The sequence below is a fragment of the Actinia tenebrosa genome, unplaced genomic scaffold, assembly GCF_029948245.1.
Source record: "Actinia tenebrosa isolate PJP-AT-01 unplaced genomic scaffold, QUT_ActTen_1.0 PGA_scaffold7__59_contigs__length_16204524, whole genome shotgun sequence".
NCBI lineage: Eukaryota > Metazoa > Cnidaria > Anthozoa > Actiniaria > Actiniidae > Actinia > Actinia tenebrosa.
Window position 1 is genome coordinate 1,744,161 of NW_028292584.1, and position 16,580 is coordinate 1,760,740.

Here is a 16,580-nt window from a genome sequence, read left to right on the forward strand (position 1 = left end):
ACGAATTTGAAATGGCAAAAAAAGATTTGACCGCTGAAAATCAGTTATATACGACCCTAATGTTAGTGCAGCCTCCCGGATAACGGAATCAGTGGCGTTGAGCCAAGCCATGAAAGCGCAAGAAGCGACTGATTACTCTATCTTTTAGCACGCGTTGTAGTATTTGTGTTTGCGCCAGTTCATCGTGAAAGCGTAGAGCGATTCCTTGATCAAAGAACGAAAGACCTATATAACTGCGAAAGAAAAACGACGGCGTGTCATAAGGATAAGCATTTTTTCAGCATAAAAGAATTTAAATAAGTGTAAAATATGAAAGATTTAAAAGCTATTTACTGATAAAGTTACACTTCTATCGGAACATTCTGAAAAACCATAACGTGAAACTTAATCGGCCACAGTAGCTTTCATTTTTGACAACTAAGTAAAATTTATTAAGCTTTTTTAAAAGAAGTGATAAAGAAACGATACTCGGTACGCGCAAGTGTTACTAGTATTATTTGCACGTACCAAGAGTCCGATTATCTTGAGAATAAGATTCTTCGTTTGAGTTGTATCCATATTCAAGGGTCTATTACAGCCATGGAAAGTTGTATAACTGCGATTCGTGCATGGATGATTACAGATAAGATGAAAATAAATAAAAGCAAAACGGAATTTCTAATAATTGGAACAAAAAAAAACAAAAAAAACAGTTAAGCAAAATCTATATGATTGACAAGTTGTCTGTGGGAGATTCTATTGTGAGACCAGTCACGACGACGGCAAGGAATTTAGGAGTGCTATTTGATGACAACATGACATTGTCACCACATATAAACAACACCTGTAAAACTGAATTTTACTCGATTCACAACATCAGAAAGATCAGAAGATACCCTTCTGTCGAAGCAACAAGAACTCTTGTCCACGTCGTAGTTATGGGAAGAGTTGACTATATTTGCAATAGTCTACTTTACGGACTGCCGGCGAAATCGATCTCCAAATTATTAAAACGGGTACAAAACGCTGCGCGGCCCGATTAATAACGAACACGCCCAAATACAACCACATCACGCCTGTCCTAGGTTCATTACATTGGCTACCAGTAAAGGAACGAATACATTTCAAGATCTTAATACTAACGTTCAAAGCTGTCTATGGAATATCAGTGCAGCTTCCTAGCCGTTACGCTCTTCACAGAAACAATGAACTTCTTCTGAAGCCATATAGTGCAAAGTCTTTAAAAACTCTGGGTAATAGGGCCTTTGATGTTGCCTCCCCATCTCTTTTTAATGCATTGCCTCGCCATATCACAGAAAACAACAATTTCTACAGATTTAAGACTCTATTAAAGACGTTTTTATTTAGGATTGCTTATGAATTTTGAGCATTTATTTATATAATTTAATTATTTAGGTTGTAAATCGGACTAGAATACCGAAGCCGTGGGTTCGAATCCCGCCAAGGGCATTTGATATTTTTCTCTTATTCTCTCTATTTAGGTTGTATATAACTTTAATCAAAGATTTACATTTTACAGTAGTTGGTACATTATTGATTCATTCTAAATATTGTGTAGACATCTTACGTATATAGCATGTATTATATCTTATTTTATTTATTCTTGTTACACGCATGTGATCATATTTACATGTTTCATGCGCGCTATCAATAATAAAGGTTATCATTATTACTATTGTTATTACTATTATTATTACTATTATTATTATTATTTTATTATTATTATTATTATTATTATTATTATTTGTCTTCTTATGCGCAAATGATACTCTAGGGAATATGACCCGTATCTGCCCGGGCGCGCGCTCTTAGAAAAACCATCGGGAAAATGGTGTGAGCAGGGCCGTACGGCTTTGAGCGAGCAGGGCCGTACGAATCCGTACAGCCCTGCTCGAAACCTGCGAAAAATTGTCTTTTATCTTCCCTTTTTTTCTTCTGCAAAATGGAATTGGAAAGAAGCGTGGCTGATTGCTAAGAATAATGGCATTCTTTTTAACAGAGACTGTGGACGCACTAAACGGCCTCAAATCGCGCTGAAACTTCGCCAGAAGACTGAACAAAGTAAAAGCAACAACTGCAGCAAGTTTTGACGCAAAATGTTCAGTGAAACATTTTATTGCCATGACTTAATGACTTTATCATAACTCCCATACATTTCCTTATAAACCATACACAGGAACCTTGTTTGGGCTGCCTGTGCTCTCATGTCGTGTCTCTGTCCTCTTATATAAACACATGCCGATGAGCGTGCGAGTTATCAGCCCAAATATCATCAATTGCCTCCAGCATTTCCGATGTACTAAGGACATACAAATTGAACTTTGACTTCAATCTAATATAAGCAACGTTAATAAAGGCAAACTGAAACCCATAAAGTTATCAAGGAGCTATAAACTTTCTGATCTTCTTCATATTGGCGAAAACGTGCGTCATGGTCGCCATCTTGGATAAAGTTAACATTCCATTCATCCAACATGGCGGCAGCTCTTATCCCTTCCCTATGAATGTTTGCACTCTCATCTGGCGATTTCAAAAATTTAGATTCACTAGCCATCACTGAGCCCTCCAGGCCATAGAAAAAATGAAGATACGGCAAAACAGGGAAAGAAACAAACCCCTTCAAAGTATAGAGAATAATTTTCTGTTGTTTTGTCATTAATCATATAAAGGTGTATGTCATTGAGCGATGATTCAGTAATAAAAACAGAAAACATCAACGAATATTTTGACTTTTTACTGTGTTTTAGACAGGCCATACTTAGAACTAATAGCGATTATTACTGAGTAGCAGATCTAGAATTCTTTTATTAGAGCGTTGAATGATTACAAGACTGAAAGCAGCGGCAAATTCCATTAGTTTGGCCTTTCGTCTTAACTACCCTTGCCGTTCATGTCTTTATCAGTCGAGAAAAAATTCCTTGAAGATTCTGTAGAGAAGGCGATACAAACATACTTCTATACAGCAGTACACATCGTATCAGTTTTGCATTCTATAATATATGGATAACCATTCCAAGCCGTCATCTTTAGGCCGTTTTATTAGGCTTAAAGTGGATAAAATAAGATTAAAAACATATTATAAGCATGCAGGTCGCCACAGGGCCGTGCTAATAGTAATCATCAACGTATCGAAGGGCACATATGGTCATCAAGATACCAATTAACTGCGGAGCAAGCAGAAACAAAATGTTAGAGCTGTTTTTATGCGACCTTCAAAGCTTTATACGTGTGACTTTGGCCTTGCATTTTGATGTTTTTACCAAAGGACGAATGAGACAAAATGCGGTACAGCATCTGTAAGATTTAATCGATGGTTTTTATTGCCGTCATTAGGAAAATGTTACAAAGGGCTTTTTTTTTTTTTTTTTTTGTATGAACTAAGATGGCGACCTTATATTTTGTTACATCATTTTCTTCAAAAAATACGCCATTTTATCCTCGATTAGGAAAATAGTTCCCTAGTCCTGTATCTTATGAATTGTGCGTTCTGATTAACTGTGCGTGGTGCGACATTTTCTAACGTGTGCAAGCGGTCCGGTATCCTGGGATCAAGGGCACTAGGACACCGAACGTGGTTGGATTTCTATAGGTTTTTTCCCTTTCGATTATTTGAAAGTAATTAACGTTATACTTGTTTACTTATCTTGTGTCCGTGTTCCTTCGCTGTTATAATGCAGCCGTTTTCTTCCAAAGGTCAAACGGTTTGAATATAGCCGATGAGCGTTCCGTACTTGACTCTGTTTGTACTATACCAACAACAATGCAACCGCGCGATTCTCCTTACGTCAGTAATATTCAGCCGTCCTAGATTTAATATGGTTAATCAAATAGAGTCCCGAAAAACAACTATAGAAATCCAACCACGTTCGGTGTCCTAGTGCCCTTGCTGGGATAACAGATTGCTAAATAGCAACAAAATTGTAAAACAAGATAAAAAGTAAATAAGTTATTTGCAGTACTAAAGTCGGTCCGGATAGGGAAAAACTGTGCCCTTTAAAATTTATATTTTACAACAATTACTCCCCGTACGACTACATTCTATATGAGATCCCGGAGTAAACAAAACATCAAACAAACTCCCATATAATCCAGTCGGAGCCGGGGCTCGAACCCGGCCAAAACGGTGAGCGGCGAGCAGTAAACCACTACGCCAACCATGCGACCCACGAGATAAACGTATATTCAAGACCTCGGGTATGCACTAATAACCTCTATTGTTTTCTAATAAGTAGTCCTACCTGTAAAAACGATATTCCTATCATCACAGACCCAAGTATTAGCAAGTGTTCCTTGAATAAGATTGTTAGCTCCCATATGCATCCCTACAGAACACAAAGCACAAGAAAGTTATTTTAAGGAGTATCTTGATTGACAATAACATGGACTCATACTTCCTGAATTCTGGGGAACGAAGGTACAAGGAGTATTGAACCTTCCTCTAATTCAAACGCCAGTATAGATTTAGATACCCAGAAATAACCTTTAGTCTTAGCTGATCTGCTGACAAGGCACGGCGAACGCACAGAGGGGGTGGAGGGGGAACCATCAGTCTTAGCTGATCTGCTGACAGGGCACGGCGAACGCACAGAGGGGGTGGAGAGGGGGGAAGAGAGGGGACCAAAGAACACGGAGAAAAACCCTTGAATTAAATTAGTGTAGCACAGAACTGTCTTCCAGTTACATATGACTGCAATAGTATTACATCTCACCTCGCGATAGATGTTAGAAGGGTGGTCCCTTTTGCCACACTTTAATGACGGCGTCTTGCAGCAGGAGTCTGGTACTGTGTTATTACCGCTGACCTCACTCTGTTTCCAGGCTGTTGAGTTCCATGATGCATATGACAAGTCGCCACAACATTTGAACTACGATTGTGAAATAACAAGTATGCTACATCATTTTGCATTGTATTCACTATCTCACCTCGGATTGGCTGAAAGCATTCAGCCAATTCTTAATTGTGTGTGAACTTGACATGATAAATGAATGGCAGGTTTCATGGAACGTGGTTTTTTTTTTTTTTTTTTTTTTTTTCGCAGTTTGGAGAAAGCGGTTTGCTGGCCGTCAAATCTCATTGAAAATTATATGCAAATTTAGTCTTTTTTATATTAGATGTTCAAAAAAATGTAACACACAATTAGAGTTTCTTAAGCTGTTCTGTCTTTTTTTAATACTATAGACTTTAGAAAAACAATACGGCCGACCGTCTATTGCAACCAGCACTGATCAAGTTTGACGGTCAGCGTCTTTTTGTACTAAATACGCCACCGGTAAACCGTGAAATCTAGCTCCCACTATCTGTAGGATTTTTTCTACATAGTTTTATAAGTATGATAAATAGAACACTTACTGACTGATGCAACTTGTCAAACGCCACGGTAACGCCTTTGTCGCTACCATATAAATTCATCGTGTTCTTTGTTGATTTATAAATTTCATCTTTTATCTGCAAAAACAACACAACACAAGAAACATTAGAGAACGTCTATTCTATTAATGTATTGGCTTGTATATATGTACTTATTTGGTATCATAACCCAGGTAAAGATATCGAGAACTTTGGACTATGCACTTTACTTCTCTTACTTGTCCAGAATGCTTTACGGTCGCGCGCGCGAAAGCGAGGTCAGGGTTTGGGGGTACAACAGATGATCAAAAATAAACAAGATGACGACTACTAAAATTTTCAATCAACTTCGGTCGTGAAAACCTTTGAAAGTCAAGCCTAAAATGGGCAAGAATGACAGATGTTGCGTACAGAAATGTAGACATGACAGAAATGAAAAAGCTACATTACTTTTCGCATCAGATTTCTCAAGAACCAAAAGATTACATTTGAATATAGGCGTGATTGCGCGCGCACCGTTTGTTAATGTGTATTCTATTTTAGAAATAAATCGATGTTGTCTATACTTTTTCAAATATACCTTGAAAGTTGCTTAAAAAATAGTGGCTCGTATACCATACAATTAAATACAGTAAATCAGATAGGCACAGTATTCCACTCCACTTATTCTCCTCCCATTATTCCCCAACTGACATTTTTATGGTAAGGGCTAAGCTAGATAACAATTATTAATTGAATGAGGTTGAGCACGGTCTACTAAATCATTATTATACTGAGCAGATTGATATTTGTAGGCAGTTATTTGCAGTTATCTCGGCCAATCAAAATAACGGGGGAAGGGGGCATTTGAATGACAATACCTTATATGTCAAAAATTTTTTAGTGTCATGTCAAAATTGATGCATACCAGGGATTAGGCTCTCGGCAACTCAGTCACGAGAGAGTGAGTAAAATGTATAATGATACATTTTGTCCCTCTGTATATATTCCTTGTATACACACAACCCTCCTTACCTATAGGAGTAAAAACAAAAGAACTCCCTTCTCTTGAGGATTGAAGTTTTTTTGTTAGGATTTAGAACAAGGTCGCTAAGAAACCATGGCAAAAAGTCTATTCAGTATTCAGGCCTGAAGTGTATTCAGCACAAGCAATCGAGCTTAAATAATGTTTGACGTCTGACATAAAAAGATACTGTGCTACGATAAACTAAGCTTTGACAAAAGCTTTATTATTGCTAGACAAACAGATACTCATCGTAAATCCCAGACCCTCCCAGAGCTTAATTAAGGCCGCGGTGTGTAAGGAATTGACTCTATTGACGTCTGCGAAGGATACTAGCTAAACAAGGTTTGTTATCCATACAAAACAGTGATGAACAAATACCTGATAGCGATGTACAAAAGCCACGATACCAACTGACAACTGAATGATAAATATTAATGACAGCATTATCATGAACTGAAAAAAACAACAACACGTATTGATGGGTTGCAAGCATTTCTAACAGAGTCAAAAAACAAAAACAAGGCGGCCACTTTGGTGGTATTAAGGAAGAAAGCTAATGAGAAAACTTTTTATTAAATACCATCAAGGCCAAGATGATGTAACATAAGGTATAGTTTGAGCTTTCGATTCCACGTGAGTCCTGATCACAATGAATCATGAGTACTAGTGTTTATGCTCTACTGCAGTAACGAGCTTTTGGACACTTGATTGTCCTACAAGTGGTATCGCCCTCCATCTCGATTGAAATCTGGGGTGTTAATTCGGATGTGGATCTTGCCTTCTTAAGAGCTTAAATTCGTACCACAGCGATTCAGTATCTAGGACTTGAATGTGTGTAGTGGTAATTTGGTGGCCCAGACACTCTGTGTATGGTTGTGCCGAGCAACCTCCGAAGACTTGGTTGAGCAGCCCTTGTCGTCCTAAGTGTTCGTTCTGTCCAAGGGCGGATCCAGCCAAAATTTTAAAGGGGGGGGGGGGTGGGGGGCTAATTGAGTTTCTTCCGTCAACACAACGAAAAACAATATAAAAAACCATCGTTTTTTTCTGCTGAATGGGGGGCTTTAGCCCCCATTTGCCCCCCCCCCCCCCCTCCCTGGATCCGCCATTGCTGTCTCACTCAAATCTCACTCTCACAATCGATAACATGGAACCACCGCAACATATACGATACGCAACATTCTATTTCCTTAGAGAAAACAATTGTTTTAGTGTTTTTTATGGGCTTGAAGTAGGCGTCAGAGCCATGACGTTTGAAAATGTCTTGGATAATGTATGGAAAAGGAACAGCGCATCTTCTTGGTGTTCTAGTGGGTTGCGTTCCTTTCGTTGAGTTCACTGGGTTGTGAGTGTCTGCTCGGTGTAATGCTGGATGATTAACGAATCCCAGTTTGTGGGTTGACTTGCGATCTATTATAACGCTCAAATAGCCATCTTCTTGGCGGGTCGTACATGTATCCAAAAAAGTCAAAGCTCCTTGCTTTTCAACCTCTAAAGTAAACTTGATATCCTCGTCCACATTATCTAGATGGTCAGCAAACTCTTGTCAAGATCTTCAGATATCTTTCAAGACGTGTCATCGACATACGGGTACCAACAGTTAGGTGCATGGGTTGGGTGCAGAGGTTATAGCCCAAACGCTTAAGTATAACCTCATAGGTTATAGCTAAAGATTTATTTAACTATAGTTAATCCAGAATAACATGTATGTTAATTATTTCTAATTATTAATTGGTGGTTAAAGTTGTATAAATAAATAAATAAATAAATAAATAAGAGCTCATGATTTACTATAACTCACCGTAAGCAAGAGATAGCGGTGTTCTTTCATAGTACCATAGCAACCACACACACAGACCAGGATGACCACGCCTCCTATGCCAATCATTAACCCTACTATAATCAAGTATCTTGTGCTGCCTAGCAACAAATGGTATTGCTCTTCATAGTATAGGGTCCAAACTCCAACTATGATCATTGCTATCCCAGAAAGCTGTTTATAAAAACATAGTGTAAGCAATTGCATTAATAGAACCACAGGCAACCCAAATACTCAGAGCTACTATTATTGCTATCCCACAAAGCTGTTTATAATAGACACAGGGAGTAAATTACATGACTAACAAAGCCACAGGTAGCCCAGACACTTAGAACTACTATTAAGCTGTTTTTAGAGCTCCTGTAACTGCTATCCAAGAAAGCTGTTTATAATAGACACATGCAGTAGTAAGTAGCAGGGTAAGTAGTATAACTAGCAAAACCACAGGCAGCCCAAACACTTAGAGCTCCTGTGACTGCTATCCAAGAAAACTGTTTATAATAGATAGACACAAGGAGTAAATAGCTTGACGAGAATATATGGATGGATGGCTGAGAGAAACCATGCTAAATGATTATATTTGATTCGCATATATTATTTAAAAAAGCTTAGGACTTATTACCTAAGATTGATTTTGGTATTCAATATCCAATTCATTATACGGGCATTAATTGATACAAATCATCTTAAGGCTTTTACTAAACCACTAGCCTGGATTAGGCCCATTAATAACGTCGGCTACCTATTCATTAATAGATTACGAAAACCGCATTCGGTTGTTATTTGGATTTGCGTTTGAAGATGCGTGGATCGGACAACATGCAAGACTAGAACAACTGTTCTTTTGCGACGTCAAAACGCAACAAGAACCTTAGTGACTCAAATAATGATGTAAGAAACGTTAGTTTTTCCCAGTAGTGTTCTGTTATAAAACCATCAAAAGCCACCTAATGTTACGAGAACAGAAGTTTACTGATAATCCAACTGTGTTTCGGTGAGTAATCCAGCAGCGTGCTACTAACCACGGAAACTCATAATAAATTATTGAATACCAAACACGGGGGGAAAAGGAAAACCGGCTTAATTGACAAAGAATCTTGCATGAGAGTCGAAATCTCTGATTGCTTTTAATCTTCGCATGTGAATAAAGAATATCTTCCTTTTAATTACTATATCGATATCCCTGCAAAAGAACGTTCATTCTATAATAAATAAAGAAAAAAAAAACATTTATACTACTCATGAAATTAAAATTAAAGATCAAGTTATTGGAATAGAATTATTGGTCAGGTTGACTCAGTGTTAATCAGGATGCACTACCAGCTAAGTACAATAATGTTTAATAGCATGCTTATCTACCAAATCTAGATTTCTGACATATCATTTTCTAACGTATCTTAGAAGAGGTCACTATCATGACGATTTATAGCTGTTATTTATTAATAACCTTGATATAATGACATTATCAACACGTTAAATGAACATAGCTTTAATGATAGATTAACATATCAATTGTCTAGAACAGATCGGAGTTCATTATCAACAGTTATCTATTTTTACCGACGCTCAGCTGAGTGGTTCTGATACTGAGATGTGGAGCAGTTAGTCCAAAACATTTGAATCGAAACACTTCCAATGAGCACTTACAGACGACTTTAAATAGTACATAAATAACTCATTACACTCACCCCTACAAGGCAATTCTGTATCATAAAAGAACTTTTCGTACATTCCCAGTCACAACAAGTCCCATCTGGATCATTCATATTCAGTAAAGGCTTCTATAGTCATCCCAACAGTGCCAGTCTACTTATTCAACCATGTTTCTCAGCCGCTATGCGATTTCCCAATCATTTGGTCCAAGCGTTTTCCGGTCTCTTACATGTATTTAATCTCTTGTTTTAACAAATTAAATATTAACTGTTGCATGATATTATCATCCGGCGGAAACATTAAATGACAGTGAGTGTGAGAGAACGTCACCATGGTAACGGACTCCAGCTGGTTGGTTTATGCAAGCTAGAAGTGACCTATCTCTCTGTGTTGTATATGTATAGGGGGCCGGAAATGTATAATTGCCAAGTACGTCTTTCAAACATGTCATGATATAGCAGTATTGTGTTAGCAGCGTGTTTACCTTTATGGTACAATGATACTTTCAACTATCTCCTATAGAGTTGGTCAATCCACGGTTATTTTATGACGACCACACAGCTGAAATGTTCCCAGTGTACTGCAAACTTTGTGAACCTATGACAGCTAAGCCATCTGAAGAGCACAGCACTAATAATTGTCCTAGCATAACTGAACTGTCGCTTGGTGATCAGTAATAAACTTTAGCATGGGGTTCAGTTAATCAAATTTCAAGACAAGTAGCCAAATCATATAAACCCAGGTGTACTTGGCGAAGATGAATTCTTTTTGTTATGACTTGAACTTGAACATTACATTACTTATTTGTGCGCATGTCTGTTAAATCACTCTCGCCTCCCACATGGATGAAGTCGTATACAGAAAACTGGTCATCAGTGGAAATGGGATCAATAATGGTCATAGCAAGGGGTTAATCATATACGGTCTAGGGGCCGACTAACCTCTCCCTTAGGCTTCGGCCGAGCTCCCTGATCATTATGGATAGCGGTGTCGGGGCCGAAATCTCCGGCATAGCCGTAAATGCTTCGCGCTGCCATACTGCGCTTTGGCAAGTCTGGAGGTATGGTCCCAAATGTTATAGCAACAAAAATAACTATAAACCAGCATTTTAAACTGCCCTATGAAAACAATTGATCAGGGCTGGTTTACTCATAAAACACACTTTAATATAATGCAGCATTTTGTGTTTTGTTGTCGTTGATTTTTTGAGCGACAGTAAAGTAAGAACAATGTACATTAAGTAAGAGTTAATAAGCCTTTTCATAATTTAAGAATCGATTCCAATGCGCATGCGATTTTATCCCGAATTTCGCACCTTCTTTTGTTTAATTAAGAACAAAAGAAGGTTTAGACAAAAGAAGGTGAGAAATTCGGGATAAAATCGCATGCGCAGTGGAATCGATTCTTAAACTATGAAAAGGCTTATTACCGAGAACGGAGATAATAAGCCATATACATCCCGAGGGCCGCAGGCCCGAGGGATGTATAGGCTTATTGTCGACGTTCGAGGTAATTAAGTATGTTATTTATCAACTGAGAAGGTTTTCTATCAAATGTTGCTCATTATAAATGCGAAGTCTACTCAACATAGTTATTAACCGGGTTAATAACTAACTATATATTGACCTTGCATTTATAATGAGGGTTATAACAAAAACTAAAGCCTTGTGAATAACAAAGAAAACCGTGTCAATTGAGAAATTTGTCCCAGGTTCATAAACAAATATCTCCTTGCAACATGAAACACAGGTAGCCCAAGCTCGGTTTCTGTGGTATCATATTATATAAGAAAATGTTTTAAATGTTTATAGCTGACCTTTGAAAAGTAGTAGGCTCGTTCGCCCTGTGTGGCTAGATTTTGGATTAAGCCATTTTTAAAATTTTTTCCTTCACTGCATGCTTCTCTTCTTATGATTTATAAAGGCTTTTAAGGATCGCCATACATTTTCTTATGACACCATACAGAAAACTTGAGCTAGCTAAGCACGGAAAGATCGGACTGCAAGAATGCTGTGTTATGCCACACAACAGAACGCCTCCCTGCACCATGTTCCTGCTACATAGGTGGTACACACCGGGAATACCCCACCCATCTTTTGTATTTTCCTTGTACACACACGAGCCTTTGCGCACAATTTTGTAATTCATTTTATCTTTTTTTTTTATCGTCATCATAAGAAACAGGTTGATATACTGAATAGGTTCAAGTTTTGACATAAACGGGCAAATATTGTCCTGTGGTGCCAAAGGTCATCACTTCAATAGTACTCCATTCTGATCGAAACTTAAATGTGAGTCATTTTTTTAAGGAATTTTGTTTCCGATTTTAAAACGGTTTTATTTCTTAGCGAAGACGAAAAGTTATTCTTAAAGAGATTCATTTACAACTGAACGCGAACGGCAAACGATCGAAGGCCGGGCGAAACATTCCTAAATCTCTTATTCAACGAACATTCTCTGGTACACGTTTTCCTAGTGCGTTTGTGTTATACAGCCTAAAATATGAAATAGGATTGCCAGACTGAGTAAAGCAGTATCCCGCAAGTACGTAAATAACTGAAACAAACACTGAAATATATATAACCTAATCCGTTTGTCCTAGCGCACTTGTCATGTGTATACATTATTCTAAATGGGAGGCTTCTAAGAAAATATGAGAAAACACATTGCATTGCGCATGTTTCCTCTTTCCTTGCGCTGCACTTAATGTTGAAGCTAGTTATAGACGCTAGAAACTGATGGCTAAAATTCTTTATATGCAAAACAATTTTTTGAATCTTTCAAAGTTAGAGTGTTTCACTTATTAGTCTCTGTTATATGGGATAAAACTAAAGCAGATATTTCTCTAACCTACCATAATGACTACGATAGCTGTCCGTAGGATGGTTATTAGACCGTGTGTTTTTGTTTTCGGAGGTTCGAGGCTGGCTACATACATTGAGTCTACATTGGTATCCTTCATTCTTTATACAATAGACTTCAGACCCCTTCAATCCTACTCCAAGTCTGTTTTGTCCGATCTTAACGACTATATAACTGTGGCGGTAAATACGCAATTGTAAAATCATTTTGTCGGGTTCAAAACATATAGAACATAGCCTGGGCTGAGACCGAAATGGTACATGGGAAGTACGTTAATTAGATCGGTATCTAGTCGTCAACTCATGGAATGTTCATAAATTGTAGCACTGACAGAGGCTATAGAAGACTTTAATTTAGGCACCGGTCATCATTTAAGGGGGAGGGGGAGAGAGTCACTATTTTTTGGGGAGTGCCATCATTTATTAAGTGCCGTTTAAGGCGGGAGGGCTACAATATTTTGAAATGAGTTCTAGGCGGCCATTATATTTTGCGTTGTTTAAATATTGCCATGCATGAAAAAATATATATTCTTATTAATTTGAATTATAGTTAAGCAATCAGTTAGAGAATAAGCCATATGAGGCTTATTGCCGACGTTCGAGGTCTTTAACTGACTTATTTCATATTTGAGAAGGTTTTCACATAACGTACCCCCGCGATATTAATGATTAACCTTCGAACTTTCGAAGCCCCAAACGATCGTTTTTGAGAATTTTTCGCAGAAAAAAAACTTCAAGACGCGTAATAAACTATTATGATCTTTATTTCAAAATAATTTTTCTTAAAGACCAACAATTGAAGAGAGATTTTAGAAGCAGCATTTGTGTATCGACAGCTACCTTTTTCCTACAGGCCGGGATACCCGAGAAATCCAAACCACGATTAAATTTTTTGGGTTTATAAAAACCACTCTAACTCACCAGAAGGAGACCACTTTTATAGCATATCATGATACATGAATACCTTCCTTGTTCCTTTTGCATGAAATCCTTGCTAGTATATTGACCTTTAGGTCGCGGGTATGAACGCTAATACAATCCGCTCACTGAGTCGTGTGTTCAATCTTGACTGTTTTTACTGAAGAAATCCTATCGTAAGAAAACCTCATTGTCTATAATATTTCCACTGAGTTTCTGTGTGACATTTCTTTTCATGCAGAGAAAACCAAAACTCAGACCGATCAAAATTAAGTATCAGCTGATTTGCGGAGTGAAGAAAAACTCTAGTCTTGTTAACCTTTCCCTTTAGGCGGATAGGCATGTGGAATTTCATCATTCTTGCACGGGATAAGGATATTTTTGTTGTACTTTAATTTCTATAAGTGTAGCAATTCACTTTAATACACCCATTCACTAGTTTTGTCATATGGCAAACAGGCAAACACTGAAGACAGGACGAGTAGAGACAGATGAGGTTGGACTTTCGTCAGCAAACAAGCCGACTTATTTCATGTACAAACTTACATTCTAACTACATGACCTGAATACAGGGATCACTATTTCAGTACTGTAACATGATGCTTTGCGTCAGAAGCGTAAGATTGCATGTGGACCAATTAACTTTCGCTATACTTTTTCATGTTCAGGGTACGTGATACTATTAAAATTGAGTGCAGTTGGAAGGACTATTATTTACTATAGGCGGTACCCTACTCTCGTTACAGGGACACGACTAGCTCGAGGCCTTCTGCCAGAATTCTCTGCCTTAATTTGTCCGGGAATTTGTCTTATGATATTAACTGGAAATAGAATTTTGAACTTGTGAAATTAGGGATATGCATTTTAATTACTCGTATTTTTTTCAATCTGCATAGTTCCTTTTTGACAAAATGGCGGTAAACATGCTAAATTTATCAATATTTCGCCATTTGATTGCCTATGATAATTTCACTTCAATTTCTGTGATTGACATTCTACAAAGACAGAATATTAAAATGACAAGGTTGATATAGCAACTTCACGCAGAAGTGCTTTGTGTAGTAAGGACAATCTGTTCAAAAGATTCTTTGTAGTATGTGTTTTAGAAACAGTGTTAAAATGAATTATTGATAATAAAGGTGGTGATCATCATACTAGGAAATGAAAGTATATCCATTTAGTGGTCGTTCAAGGCAGAAATATATGTCGTTATAGGTTGTATTAGTAGAATTAACCTCTGCTTGAGTGTACCTCTTAAAGCTTATTAAATTCAGTCAGATATGTATCATCATATCAGGAAATGAAACCTCAGGGAGCCCAATACCTTATAGTCTTTAAGTGTACTCGTTGGAACTGAAGATCATACTTAAAAAGATCAGTCTTTTCATCATCTTTTTCACCATACTAACAGAAAATAGATCGTTCTCATGGAATTAGAAAACTAAAACGAATCCCAGCGATTTGTTTACGTGTTAACAAAAGTTCTGAAGAGTTCACTTTAGAATTAAAATGCTCTTCGCACCGCTTTAGGTTTGAGATGAGAGTTACTCGTTGAGATTTGTCCATGTATTTGAGGCGTCATTGAAACGACACTGAAAGCGGTTGTGGGGGAGACTAAGGCGTCGTGTGCTGATTAAAAAATCCAGAGAAAGCCATGTGCTTTGAATGGTGAAATGCCACGCCAGACATAGAGATTAAGGACAGGACTTTCAAGTATCATGAATGTTTTGACGTAGATGAACAAGATCCATGAAGGAAAAACATGCCGACAAACAGACACATGCATAACGTATATAAGACCGTTACGTACACCTAAAGGGATTTATAAAAAACGATAAAATCTGCAACAAATAGCGACAGTATCTTTTAGCCAGAAGCTCATTCTTTGACCTCTGATGACCTCTTGCCACACTACGGTCAAAAAATGAACCATAAGTGAGTTAGAGAAGAAAAAAAAGACTATAAAGCGATATAGTGCCGGCAAAGGTCTGAAGCAAGGCTAGACCTACATGTATACAAGTGCATATAACTACTAGATACAACGCCCAACATGACTGCCAATACAAATTATAGGCATTCTTCTTAGTTTTTGGGCCTGTTTGGTGTTCTGATAAAATCGATACTCCTGGCGCCATCCAGCAGCGTACTACATTCTACATATAATAGAGCGCGTGAATACCCAACAAAAAAAACAAAAAAGATAATATTAGGATATATTATCTGTCTGCCAAGAAGACTATCATTATCATTGATATGAATGAATAACCGATATTTGGACACATCGGGAAATAACTTACCCAGAAAAGGAACGTAAACATTATCATAGGAATCTTCAGACATTCCAAGTTAATGAGCCCTTTCTTCTTCTTTGAGTTCAGTTCCAAATGTCTTTCTCTCTCCATGGTTGATTATCACTAGACCATCAAATACAATCGGCCGTGTTTGTTTGCTGCTTGCGCGATGTACAAATGAGCTAAGTAAGCCTGTTGACTAAAAATGACTTATTAAGTTCGCGATTGGCACGTAGTGTTGTTCTCACTGGAATGAATGAAATGATGACAATGAAAAGTACTGATGATGAGGCTGATGAGTGACTTGGAAGTGGAACCAACAGTTAGGAAGGGTGGGGTGAGCTAGGACGACTGCATTACTCCTTCAAGAGGAAAACTACTTAAATGTATTATCAATGATGACAAGTATTGTCTCTGTTATAATTATTGTAAAGAACTAATTTCAACTTAATAACAGAACACTAACAAAATCTATAGGATATCGTTAGACATCGAACTGAACAAAAATTTACAAGTCTTGTTGCATATAGTCACTCTGAGCAGAACTTATTGTTATAGGCCTGTTGGAGAAGACGGGGGAGAGCCGGGGGCAAAGCGACATGGAATAATCCTTTCAACGAAATCTGATCATTATAAGCTAGGATTCATTAAATTCATATCGGTATTTATTGTATGCAAGTTATAAATT

General features: G+C 37.7%; 2 protein-coding genes across 5 annotated transcripts in view; one reads left to right on the plus strand and one right to left on the minus strand.

The window, feature by feature from the left end:
* LOC116297277 (neuropeptide FF receptor 2) overlaps positions 1-1,039 on the plus strand; it is a 48,138-nt gene extending 47,099 nt beyond the window's left edge. The window contains exon 8 of the mRNA XM_089040267.1: positions 860-1,039. Within this exon, the coding sequence (XP_088896393.1) occupies positions 860-915 (56 nt within the window). The 3' untranslated portion in view covers positions 916-1,039. The remainder of the gene's footprint in view (positions 1-859) is intronic.
* Positions 1,040-2,718: 1,679 nt separating this feature from the next.
* Positions 2,719-16,084, minus strand: LOC116297273 (CD151 antigen). 4 transcript variants are annotated; one of them, XM_031705468.1, is made up of 7 exons: positions 15,899-16,084; positions 8,152-8,343; positions 6,732-6,770; positions 5,351-5,446; positions 4,710-4,865; positions 4,239-4,322; positions 2,719-3,164 (listed from the first exon to the last, which is right to left on the minus strand). In XM_031705468.1, exons 1-7 carry the CDS (start codon positions 16,001-16,003, stop codon positions 3,108-3,110), a joined length of 729 nt encoding a protein of 242 aa, XP_031561328.1. In that variant the 5' UTR covers positions 16,004-16,084; the 3' UTR covers positions 2,719-3,107. The 4 variants fall into 4 exon arrangements, with proteins under 4 accessions (XP_031561328.1, XP_031561326.1, XP_031561327.1 ...); XM_031705466.1 differs by having other exon boundaries at positions 6,732-6,806; XM_031705467.1 differs by lacking the exon at positions 15,899-16,084 and adding an exon at positions 9,858-10,056 and having other exon boundaries at positions 6,732-6,806.
* Between the last annotated feature and the right edge of the window lie 496 nt (positions 16,085-16,580).

Coding starts and splice junctions, on each gene's coding strand:
- LOC116297273 (XM_031705466.1), bottom strand. CDS start 16,003: ATGGAGAGAGAAAGACATTTGGAACTGAACTCAAAGAAGAAGAAAGGG. Junction 4,323..4,709: donor CTTCTAACATCTATCGCGAG/GTGAGATGTAAT, acceptor TGTGTTCTGTAG/GGATGCATATGGGAGCTAAC. Junction 3,165..4,238: donor TAGGAATATCGTTTTTACAG/GTAGGACTACTT, acceptor CTTGCTCCGCAG/TTAATTGGTATCTTGATGAC.